The following is a 12678-nucleotide window of genomic DNA, read 5'->3' on the forward strand; positions in this document are numbered from 1 at the left end:
TTTCTTCTATGATCTGCAATATACGTGCCATGTATGGCCCCAATCGGTCTAAACCCTGATGTGGCTCCCATATAAACTGATCTTCCGATTGCGTGCCCTGCAATCTGACCTATCGTCGCAAAAACTAAATTCATGAATACCGTGTTACTAACAAAATCGTTAATTGTTCTCCATTCCCCACTCATAAGTCGGTTCAAGTCTGGTTTGAGTTCCCACCTAAGTGCTGGTGTCTGTTAGCCGCTAAAGCCGGACGATGACAGGAAAGGCTTCGATATCTCATCATCTTCCCCACTTGACCTACATATGCCATCACTTCTGCACACGTGAGTTCGTAGTTCTATGTTTCCCGTTATAATTCGGAAAGCAATACTGACCTCCATCTTTCTCACTCAGTAATAACCACTTCTATTCACAATCTCAATGCCCAAAATGATGCGAATTGTGACATGCGCAGAGAAGGCAAATGCAAATTTTGCCCATGAGCATTCCATTAAGGAACAGGGGCAAACTTCTCACTTATTAATGAGTGCAGTCCGATTCAAGTTTAAGCTCAATGATAAGGGGCCTCCTTTTTAAAGCCGAGTCCGAACGGCGTGGCGCTGTGCGACACCTCTTTTAAAGAGAAGTTTTGCATGACATAGTACCTCACAAATGTTGCCAGCATTAGGAGGGGAAAGCCTCCGGTGAAAATTTTTTCTGATAGTCTCGCCAGGAATCGAACCCAGGCGTTCAGTGTTCAAGGCGGACCTGCTAACCTCTGCGCTACGGTGGCCTCTAGAGAAGGCGCTAATTTCATTCTTACACTTCAATACAGTTGTCGACCTTACGGTCCTGGGTATTGTCCCTGATGGCCACTTTTCTGTCCGTAAGGGATTCACACTCGACGTCCTTGACGTCCACCTCACGCATTCCGTCATCGCCCGGATATCCACCTGCAGGACCGTATTATGGTCAGACAGTCGAAAACAGATCTCAGTCGCTGGGTTTCTATGTAGATTTATTGGCCCCCTCTGTCCTCTAGCTTTGATCAATCGTTTAGCATGAAATTCCAGATGGCGATACCAGAGTACCATCCATCCAAAATTGGGTCGCTAGCAGCAGTACCTTGCACTCGACCACAGGTGTCGTCTTAGGTGTCCGATCCGTTTTTATACCATTCTTTCCAGTTTTCGACCACCACACACATTCGACCACAGGTGTCATCTCAGGTATCCGATCCGTTTTTTTTACCATTCTTTTCAGTTTTCGTACCATCGCCACGATTATACCACAATATCTAGAATAACTCCAGTGCCCTAGGGGGTGTGGTAATCTTCTCCTCGCCAATGCCAAAACAAAATGTCTCTGAACCTTTTGGTTATCCTTAAGCTGCACTTTTGGTCCATAGCAGTCCACCAAACAAATGAGGAGTAAGTGAGGATTGGTCTAATCATTCTTCTGTGATTAGTGTGTACGTCTTGGAATCGAACGATTCTTCTATTATTTCTTGACATAGGCATTTTATTAATGCCAGTTAACTGGCTATCCTACTCTTTATCATGGTATCAACAATGGCTTTGAGTAGAAAAGACGCAAAGCTTATTGGTCTGTAGGACTTTGGTGTCGCATAACTGGCCTTGCCGGGCTAGGGTTTAATTACCACCCTTGCCTACTGCAAGGCTTTCGGAGTATATGCAAGTCCTAAATAAGCCGCGAAAATAGTGGCCATATAGGGCGCCAGATGGGGCGCCAGATGGGGCGCCAGATGGGGCGCCAGATGGGTCGCCAGAGGGGGCGCCAGATAGTCGGCCTTCTTCTGTAGCAACGCTGGATATATACCATCAGGTCCGGGTGACTTAAATGGTTGGAAGCTACTCAAGGCTACCTTTACCATAAGGTCTGCAATGATAAGCCTGGATCAATCTCTATTTTCCATGATTGCAGTATCGTGAATCCCATCGTATCCTGTGGAAAATGAGTTTTCATCAAAAGCCTCAACATGTCCTCCGTTTTCCCTGCTCTCATGTCGTGTACCAATGTTTCCGTTTTGGACATGGGCTTTGAGAGAAACTTTTCAATCATGGCGGTGGCATTACGGCGATAGGAGACCACCGCAGCCCAGAGCATAGCATGTCCGCCTATGATGGACTCGAATCTTGACGAGCATATAAGAAAAAAATTTCAGCGTTGGTTTTCCCCTGCCAATGCTGGCGACATTTGTTAGGTACTATGTCATGCATAAAAGTCATTTTGGCGGCTTTAACTCTATTGAGCTTTTCGCAAGAAAGCTTCCAGGCGGCACGTTTAGCCGTTTTTTTACGACTTGCTCTATAATAAAGTCTGCGAAACTCTTCCCAATATTGCGAATCTCCCCAATCATTCACAGTTATTCTTGGGCTAATTTCCTTTCTCGAAGAGGACAACTATTAACCAAATGTCTTTAAGTTCGAGACTCAAGCGTGATCAAAACAGACGGACAAACGTCATAAAATCAAATATAATTTGTGAGTTTGGAAATCAATACCTCGATATGTTACACATGGAGTAACAACAAAATAAATAAGCCCCCTCCCAGTGGCAGGAGGTATAAAAACAATTGGAATTAATAGTGTAATTACTCCTCTTATCAATAAATCATGCTCAAATTTTGATAATTAAGTATTTCCCTAAGTAAACCATCGACAATCAGCCCATTTATCTTGTATTACAGAGACAGTATCCGGTAGATGCTTAGAGAAGATGCCTTATAGTGTAAAAAGATTTGTGACAGGATGCGAAAGGTAAGTAATTCCCAAAGGTAATCCCACAGTAATACAATTTAAAAGTAAAAGCGAAAATAAGTTTGGCCAGGCCGAACACAGCATTTATTAAGAATTTTGATTTTTTATTGCCAAAGTTGAAATAACTATATTTGGAATCCTGAAGTTGCTCAAGAAGTTATCGAATAGAAAATTTTTGCCCAATCTTTACCGAACTTCGACGACCAATAGCTCAAGAAGACAAATAGGAACAAGTAAAAACTCGCTAAGTTCAGCCGGGCCGGATCTTGAGAACCGACCATAATAGATTATGCTAACTTGGATTGACGGAACTCTGGTATGACAAATTGCAAATTTTGCCCATGAACATTCCACTAAGGAACAGGGGCAAATTTCCCACATATCAATGAGTGCAGTCCGAGTCAAGTTTGAGCTCTATGATAAGGGGCCTCCTTTTTATAGCCGAGTCCGAACGGCGTGACGCAGTGCGACACCTCTTTGGAGAGAAGTTTTACATGGCATGGTACCTCACAAATGTTGCCAGCATTAGGAGGGGAAAACCACCGCTGAAAATTATTTCTGATGGTCTCGCCAGGATTCGAACCAAGGCGTTCAGCATTATAGGCGGACATGCTAACCTCTCCGCTACGGTGGCCTCCTCTCTGGAACTCTCCGGAACTCTGATATTGCCATTTGTAATTCATGCTAAACGGATGGAATGAAACTGAGGGAGAATACTGGACGTCTACAATCCCACGGCAACCGGTTGTACGCACCGGATTGATCCGATGGTATCCTCGTCGGCATAGGGTGCCGCCTCAGTGTACGTGCTCAACCTTTTGTCGTCGAGTGAGGGGCATATCCCAAAGTGCCTTCTTCGCACGCTTCTGGTCGGTGCGGGGATTGAAAAGAACTCCGGACCCCAGTTCTGTTCGCCTCCATCATCGGACGGTGTTGGTGAGGTGTAACCGGTGCATGGAGTGGGTACATTTCCGATCTTGCTCTGGCCTTACGTCGTGATTTGAGTATAGTCACACTGAAAGTGTTGCAAGGTGCTGAGCGAACATCAACAGAAGCGGGTCACAAGCGTTGTCGTTGTCGGACTATGCGGCAATATACGCAACAGCAGCATTCCAGCCCCAATATTGCCAGACCAGTGCCGGGAAGTGTATCTTTCATGCAATTGAATTACAACGGTCTCCGATGCAAGACCGACGTGATAGTAGATTTTATGTGTCCGAAGAACATATTGGTTGTAACGATCTAGGAGACAAACTGACCAACACCTGCATGGCCAGGCGTACAAGCCCGACATAAGTGGGCTACTATCTGGCCATATTTGTCTGATTCAAGGAGACTTTAATGCGCATCACATTTCATGGCATTCAACCCTAGGTAACGGCCAGAGGGGCTCCACGTTTTTCACGGTGAATGAGAATGCCCCCACGAGGATTACGAGCAACACGCCATTTCATCCCCTGATCTCCTGAGTGATGTATATTGGCAAGCTGTAATTTTTTTGGGAGCAGACCATCTCCCCATAATTCGCACCATCGACCGACCACATGACTTCATAAACTCTGAGCGCCGAATGTTTATTAATCAGAAAAAGGCCGATTGGGCTGGCTTTAGAGAGTACATCAATTGCCTCTTTAGTGAACTGACACGCCCTCGAATGTGCTAGTTGCCGAGGGGAAATTCCGAGACATCATTTACGCAGCAGCCGAGACAAGCTTGATGGGATTCATTGTACGGACCCCACTAACTCCAGAATTAGCGAGCTGAATCTGGAAATAACGAGGGTAGTCAATGAACATAAGCGGAATTTGTAGCTGGAAAACTTGAAGCAATGTAACTTAGACACCGGTTTGGCAAGCTGTGGTCTACTGTTAAGACACTCTCGAATCCCGGTGGATGGAATGACACGACCTCAGTCACTTTTGGTAACGTAACCATGACCGATCCGAAGAGATGCGCTAGGTTGTTCAACCGTCAATTTATTGTGCATCCCGAGAGTGGCAGGGCTAAGAGGAGAGCCATTCGTCGTATCCGCGGACTCCGAGTCGATGGACAGCCATTACAATTCAACGTGGGCGAAGATACGAATGCTATCAAAGGCGTTGGGCCCCGACGGAGTCTTTACACTGATGCAGAAGAATCTGAATGTACCTGGAGTTGAGTACCTTACCGCTGTCCTCAACCTGTCTTTGGACACTCTTTTAGTTCTCGATGTCTGGAAAAAGGTTCAGAGTGATCCCGCTACTGAAGGCTGGAAAGGACCCGAGTTTGGGGGATTCATACAGACCAATCTCCCTTCTTTCACCAGTAGCCAAGATGCTTGAGATACTACTCCTCTCGAGCCTCAGCTTAGATTTTGAAGACTGCATAGCACAACAACTGATTTGAATGCCACCATCGCACGCCAATGCCGCGGCTTCAATCATGTGATGGGAAGGTCCTCGTGGCACTCGACCCATCGAAGGCATTAGACAACATAACCCTCCGGCCAGGCTGGAAACGCTGGGTAGCGAATTATCTGTGTGGTTGCCAGTCATTTGTGGAATTTAGGGATAAGAACTCGAAGCACCGTCGAGTGAAACAGGGAATTCCCCAAGGCGGGGTGATATCTCCGGCACTGTTTAACAACTACCTATCCTCCATTCCACCCCCAGACGGCATATGCGGACGATTAATGACATCTGCCGTAGGTTGAACGTCGACCTCAACGAACTTGGCTCATATTTCGTTGCAAGAAGTCTGAAGATATCTGCCACCAAATCCTCAGCCACTTTGTTCACTACAAATACCCATTAGCTGAATACTGAACTGAAATTGATGGTGGATGGAGAAATGATTCCGACCATTAAGTGTCCCAAAATACTTGGTATCACATATAACAGCTCTTACACATTTTTCCCACATGCTACAGCAATTTGCGATAAAGTCCAAAGTAGAAACTAGATCCTCAAGTTACTTGCCGGCAGCATGTACAAAGCAATTGGCCGGTTTGTGGTAAGCTGTGGTAATGCAGCGCCAGTGTGGTCTCGTCAGCTCTGTGACACGCAGTCGAACTGCGACGGGCTATCTCCTCAGTTCTCATGTGGACCACCACCATCAGGAGACAAAGATCCTTCTAGTACGTAGACATGACTACATGCTGTCTAAGCAATACCTTTTGGGCTGTTATCAGTGAGATCATCCAAATCATCATCTTGTTGATAGGTATCCACCGCCCAGAACCCTTAAGGTAGATCGCTGCAAGAGAAAACCTCTAGATCAAGCGGCATATCAAGCGAGTCTAAACAACATTCTGGCTGACACGGTAGCAGATGCAGTAAATAGCTCCCGTGTGAAAGTAGTCCTTGGAGAACGATCGCCCCCCGTTGTTCCGGAAGAAATTTACCTTCCCCGGCAAGCTAGAATGGTTCAATAACGTTCCGGCCCGTGTATGCCCCGATTATTACCAGGGCCCACACGATACACGTCACCTGTTTAACTGCCCAGCCAGACTCACTCGATTCAGACCCAGTTCCCTTTGGACGCATCCCTGGACTGAATCACTCAGTCGCAGAGTTCCTGGATCTGTTATCTCCGTTATCAATCCCTGTATCCCAGAGACATCCGAAACGTCGGAAGCCAAAAAGTGCGTTTCGGAACTAAACTCTGTCCAAGTTCCGTCTTTCTCAGAATACTCCCAATGGTCTTCAGGTTCTTGGGTAACACTCTTCGAAGCCTAGGGGACTAATTCACCCACTCCACCGACTCCCAGAAGCCGACCCATGATTCCGTCTTAGCCGATCTCACCTTGCCCTTATACTGTTTCAAGGACTCCTTCTAGAGGTCCCAAAGAGTACATAGCCTGGTACGACTGGCCTTGTTGTACAGCAGAGTGTCTCATAAAACAAAAAGTTTTTTTTTCTGTTTTGAAACTTCTGCTCTCCATTTTTTCCTTTTGATCCCACAAAGTGCGAAACGTCGGAAGCCAAAAAGTTCCGTCTCTCTCAGAATACTCTCAATGGTCTTCAGGTCCTTAGGTAATACTCTTCGAAGCCTAGGGGACTCATTCACCCCCTCCACGGACTCCCAGAAGCCGACCCATGATTCCCTCTTAGCCGATCTCACCTTGCCCTTGTACTGTTCAACCGAGACATCCGAAACGTCGGAAGCCAGAAAGTGCATTTCGGAACTAAACTCTGTCCAAGTTCCGTCTCTCTTAGAATACTCCCAATGGTCTTCAGGTCCTTAGGTAACACTCTTCGAAACCTAGGGGACTCATTCACCCCTTCCACGGACTCCCAGAAGCCGACCCATGATTCCCTCTTAGCCGATCTCGCTTTGCCCTTGTACTGTTTCAGGGTCTCCTTCTAGAGGTCCCAAAGAGAACATAGCCTGGTACGACTGGCCTTGTTGTACAGTAGAGTGTCTCATAAGACAAAAAGTATTTTTTTTTCTGTTTTGAAGCTCCTGCTTTCCATTTTTTCCTTTCCTTTAGATATATGAAATCGGTCATCGATAACCCGTGTCGCCACGACCTTCATAGAAGGATGTATTGCTTTCCAAAGCAGAACCGATTGTGATAAAATTTAGCAGGGGCTTTCAGATGAGTAATACAACATTCCACACGATCCCGTTCGCCACCAACAGAAAATCCATTTTATTATCAAGAACAAATCGACTCTCCTCTTTTATTGATATCCGTTCGCATCGCAACCCAAGATCAGCCGAGTCTTCCGACTATTCTCGCACGAAAGCCTCCATATTGCCTCATTCGGCTGGTCCGTGCCCTCATAGCACAGGTATGCAGATGAAATGAGCAAGAGGGTAGGGTTCCTCCTCTCCAAACACAGCGTCGTTTGTCTGATCAACATTGCTGTATTTAGATTGAAGGATAAGATTGAAGATTTTTTCCTACAATACATGTCCTCACCTCACCTTACACGTAGACGTAGTCGCATTGCTCAACCCAGAGACCCTATTTCTCACAATGTAAGATTCCCAAATCAAACCAATATCTATCGATAGTGCAAGATAGAAGTTGACGGCAGCTATGGAGATCCGACACTTAGGTATGGATGCGTTATAAGACTTGTGAGGTACGCGGAATTCTCGGTGAAGACTATGCAAGGGATCGCGTTAAAATCCGCCCATCATTAATTTTTATCCCAATGCTCTTTTCCAGTGTTTCGAAGTACATATCTGAAATGATGAGCAATGTTATTTATTTGATTGGATTTGTGCGAGCACTTGCCAGAAGAACAATATTCAAAGAAGCAGCAGGCACCATTGAAGACGCCTTAGATCTTTTGGCGGAGGTAAGATAAGATACTTCCACGAAATATAAAAAAATGGTTTTACAGCAAAAATATTCTCAATTGTACAGTCACTGAACAATTTAACAGAACTGCGCGGATCTGATCCCAGTTACATTGAGAGTACCGCAACAGTGGTCGATACTTTGGAAAAGGCTGTTCATCGAGATGCCATTACCAGAGAAAATGCTAAAACGCATTTGATGCACCTGCTAAGTGGCGTAAGTAAAATATATTAATTATAAAATATTAAAAATTTGTCTTCAAAATTTAATTTTGGAATAGGCCACACTTCTCTCATATCATTGAGTGTTGTCCGATTCAAATTTTGGCTCATTGCCAAGGCACCTTTGAGAAGTTTTATAGAGAAGTTTTATATGGCTGAATACCTCAGAAATGTCGCAAGCATAAGTAAGAGGATAACAACCGCATTTAAAATTGTAATGGTAATGATAACATTAGCTTTGTAAGGGAACAAGACAAAGTAAGCTAAACTTTTATAAATAAATAAGGCACTAGCTAACCCGGCCCGCTCCGCTGCGTCTTCGGCCCGGTCGAACTTTGGATACCCACCACCTCGGCTGTCTATGTAAACCACCTTTCACCACAATCTGGTGAAAATTCGATATCTTAAGCATCAAAATTCGGCACGGACATTGAGTGGTCTAATAAATATAAGTCACTGTTGAATTTTGTATTTCGAATTTTAGCGAAATCGGATAAAAACTAAAGCTTTTATCTGCTTCAAACCCTTCATCGGCAGATCGCTCTGTATGAAAGTTATATCTAAATATTATCCGACACACGCCATATTTGGGACGGACGCCGGGAGACCACAAACTACCCACTGTTTCACATTTCAACAAAATCGGGTAATAAATAGAGCTTTTATGGGCTTCAGACGCTTTATCGGCAGATCTGTGAAAGTCGCAGCTATACCTGAATATAGTCCGATCTGAAACATATTTGGGTCCTATGTTGGGAGGCGTAAAACTACCCACTGTTTCAAATTTCAGCGAAATCGGTTAAAAAATAAAGCTTTTATGGGCTTCAGACCCTTTATCGGGAGATCGGTCCACAGGGCAGCTATATCTAAATATAGTCTGATCTGCATCCCATTTGGGTCGGATGTTGAGAGGCATAAAACTGCACACAATTTCAGGAGGCTTAAAATAACCCACTGTTTCAAATTTCAGCGAAATCGGCTAATAAATAAAGCTTTTATGGCCTTCAGACCCTTTATCGGGAGATCGGTCTATATGGTAGCTATATTTAAATAAAGTCCGATTTGAACCATATTTGTTTCAGTTGTCGGGAAGCATTAAACTACTGATTGTTGCAAATTTCATCGAAATCGGGTAATAAATAAAGATTTTATGGTCTTCAGACCCTTTATCGGGAGATCGGTCTATATGGTAGCTATATCTAAATATAGTCCGACCTGTACCACATTTTGGTCCGATGTTGAGAGGCTTAAAACTGCGCACAATTCGAAATTACAGCGACATCGGGTAATAAATAAAGCTTTTATGGACTTCAGACCCTTTATCGGGAGATAGGTCTATATGGCAGCTATATCCAAATGTAGTCCGATCCGTACTATATTTGTTTCAGATATCAGGAGGCTTGAAATAACCCACTGTTTTAAATTTCAGCGAAATCGGGTAATAAATAAAGATTTTATGGTCTTCAGACCCTTTATCGGGAGATCGGTCTATATGGCAGCTATATCCAAATATAGTCCGATCTGAACCATAATTGGGTCAGTTATCGGGAAGCCTTAAATTACTCACTGTTTTAAATTTCAGCAAAATCAGATGAAAAATAAAGTTTTTATGGTCATTAGACCCTTTTTCGGAAAATCGGTCTAAATACCAGCTATATCCAAGTATGGTCCGATTTGGCCCGTTTAAGAACTTAACCAGCGTGCATCAAAAAAAACGTATCTGTGCCAAATTTCAGTTAAATATCTCAATTTTTGAAGGCTCTAGAGTGATTACAACAGATGGACGGACAGACACACGGACATCGTTAAATAGTCTTAGAATTTTACCACGATCCGAAATATATATACTTTGTAGGTTCGGAAATTGATATTTCGATGTGTTGCAAACGGAATGACTAAATGAATATACCCCCTATACTACTGTGGTGGGTATAATAAATCTTTCCTATCAATTACACTTCTTTGCATTCAAAAAGTTGCCTTTTAGTTTCCAGTCATCTTTTTATGGAACGACCATAAGTTATTCCCCCAGTTCCTGTTGCTTATAGATTTTTATACCCTCCACCATAGGATTGGGGTATACTGATTTCGTCAATCTGATTGTAACTCCTCGAAATATTCGTCTAAGATCCCGTCTGTCTGTCGAAAGCTCGCTAGCCGCTTTTTGCCCAAATACTTCTTATTAGTGTAGGTCAGTTGGGATTGTAAATGGGCGATATCGGTCCACGTTTTGATATAGCTGCCATATAAACCAATCTGGGATCTTGACTTCTTGAGCCGCTAGAGAGCACAATTCTTATCCGAATTGGCTGATATTTTGCATGAGGTGTTTTATTATGACTTCCAATAACCGTGCTGAGTATGGCGTAAATCGGTTCATAACCTGATATAGCTGCGATATAAACCGATCTGGGGTCTTAACTTCTTGAGTCACTAGAGGACGCAATTACTATCCGATTTCGCTGAAATTTTGCATGAGGTGTTTTGTTAAACACTTTCAACAACTGTGCTAAGAATAGTTTAAATCGGTCCATAAACTGATATAGCTGCCATATAAACAGATCTGGGGTCGTGACTTCTTGAGCCGCTAGGCACAATTCTTATCCGATTTGGCTGAAATTTTGCATGAGGTGTTTTATTATGACTTCCAACAACTGTGCTGAGTATGGTTGAAATCGGTCCATAATCTAATATAGCTGCCATATAAACCGATCTGTGGTCTTGACTTCTTGAGCCTCTAGAGGACGCAACTATTTTCCAATTTGGCTGAAATTTTGCATGAGGTGTTTTGTTATGACTTTCAACAACTGTGCTAAGAATAGTTCAATTTGGTCCATAACCTTATACAGCTGCCATATAAACCGATCTGGGGTCTTGACTTCTTGAGCCACTAGATGGAGCAATTATTATCCGATTTAGCTGAAATTTTGTACAACGGCTTCTCTCATTTTTACCTTTAACCACCTTTAACCGACGTGTAGAAAATGTCATGAATCGGTTTATAGCCTAATACAGCTCCCCTGTAAACCAATCTCCCTATTTTACTTCTTCAGCCCCTAAAGTGCGCTGTTCTTACTAGATTTGGCTGAAATTTTACACAATGACTTCTACTATGGTCTCCAATGTTCAGTTCAGTTATGATCCGAAATGAACCATAACTTGATATTGTTCCAATAACATAAAAATTCTTTTCTTTTATTCATTGTTTGCCTTTAAAGAGATTCCGTGGCAAGAGCTCGAAAAAAGCGATCCATGGTGGAGTATATAAGATTCGGCCCGGCCGAACCTAGCACGTTTTTACTTGTTTTTCTTCAAAACTCCACATTTTATAGAAAACGAACCGGGCCCACTCCTCAGTGTCCTCTTTAACGCTCTTATATATTTTATATAAGCCCTATAATGCAATGGTCGATATGTAATAACAGTTTTGGTAGAGAATTAAGATGGGGACATTTCACCCGTAATGGGGATATCGAATTCGTGTCATTGAAGCGCAGATATAAGCAAGTCCGCCAATAATGCTAAAGGCGTAGGTTACAATCCTGGCGAGTCCATTGGATAAATTTTAAGTGGTGGTTATCCCCGCCTAATGTTAGCGACATTTGTGAGGTACTATGTCATGTATAAAAGTCATGTTAAAACTTTCCCCATAAAGGGAAGGACCGCCTTAAAAGGAGGTCCTTTATCATTGAACTTAAACTTGAATCGGACAGGACTCATTGATATTCAATTTAGTGCTTTTGGGCTTATCCACAATCACTTATCCCCAAAACTGTATTCGTTTTCTACTTTCAAATACCTCTCATTTGAGTCTCATATTGTCACGATGGGTCAAATAATCTATTTGATCATTTACCTAATCTACTCCCAACTTGCTTTCATTTGAATCCCATATAGGCATGGTAGGCTAATATGCCTATTTGGGGGGTTTTTGGGAGTGGGGAAAACACCCATTACATGGACTTAATCTTTTTTGGCATATTCGTAATCTACTTCCGAATACGTCCAATATATCTGTTTGAGGAAGTTTTGGAGTCTGAGTGTTCCGCTGGGTACGTAGACTCAAACTTAATACCATATTCGTATTCTAGTCTCCAATACCTGTCATTTGATACCCATATTGTTCCGATCGGTACACTTTTGTTTTTGGGTGGTGTTTTTGGGCTAAGGAGGAGAATGCGCCCCATTCCGATATTGAAAAATCATATAGCCTATGCTTCCCTCCAGACCAAACTACACAAACTGTGAAAATTTCGAGAGAATCGGTTATGCTACTTCGACCTTATTTTATATGCCAGATTCGTAATCTACTCCCGAATACCTTTCATTTGAGTCCCTATTGATATGAACGTTTTGGGGTTAGGGAGACTTCCTGGTTACTTGGACCCAATTTTTAATACCATAT

The 12678-nt window shown here is 43.2% G+C and overlaps 1 protein-coding gene across 1 annotated transcript in view; it reads left to right on the top strand.

Moving 5' to 3' along the window:
* The window catches only part of LOC131997025 (probable cytochrome P450 313a4), a 35067-nt gene that overhangs the window by 17829 nt on the left and 4560 nt on the right, over positions 1 to 12678 (top strand). The window contains exons 4-6 of the mRNA XM_059367272.1: positions 5668 to 5750; positions 7918 to 8050; positions 8119 to 8268. Of these exons, the coding sequence (XP_059223255.1) occupies positions 5668 to 5750; positions 7918 to 8050; positions 8119 to 8268 (366 nt within the window). The remainder of the gene's footprint in view (positions 1 to 5667; positions 5751 to 7917; positions 8051 to 8118; positions 8269 to 12678) is intronic.

This window comes from Stomoxys calcitrans, chromosome 4, assembly GCF_963082655.1.
Source record: "Stomoxys calcitrans chromosome 4, idStoCalc2.1, whole genome shotgun sequence".
Lineage (NCBI taxonomy): Eukaryota > Metazoa > Arthropoda > Insecta > Diptera > Muscidae > Stomoxys > Stomoxys calcitrans.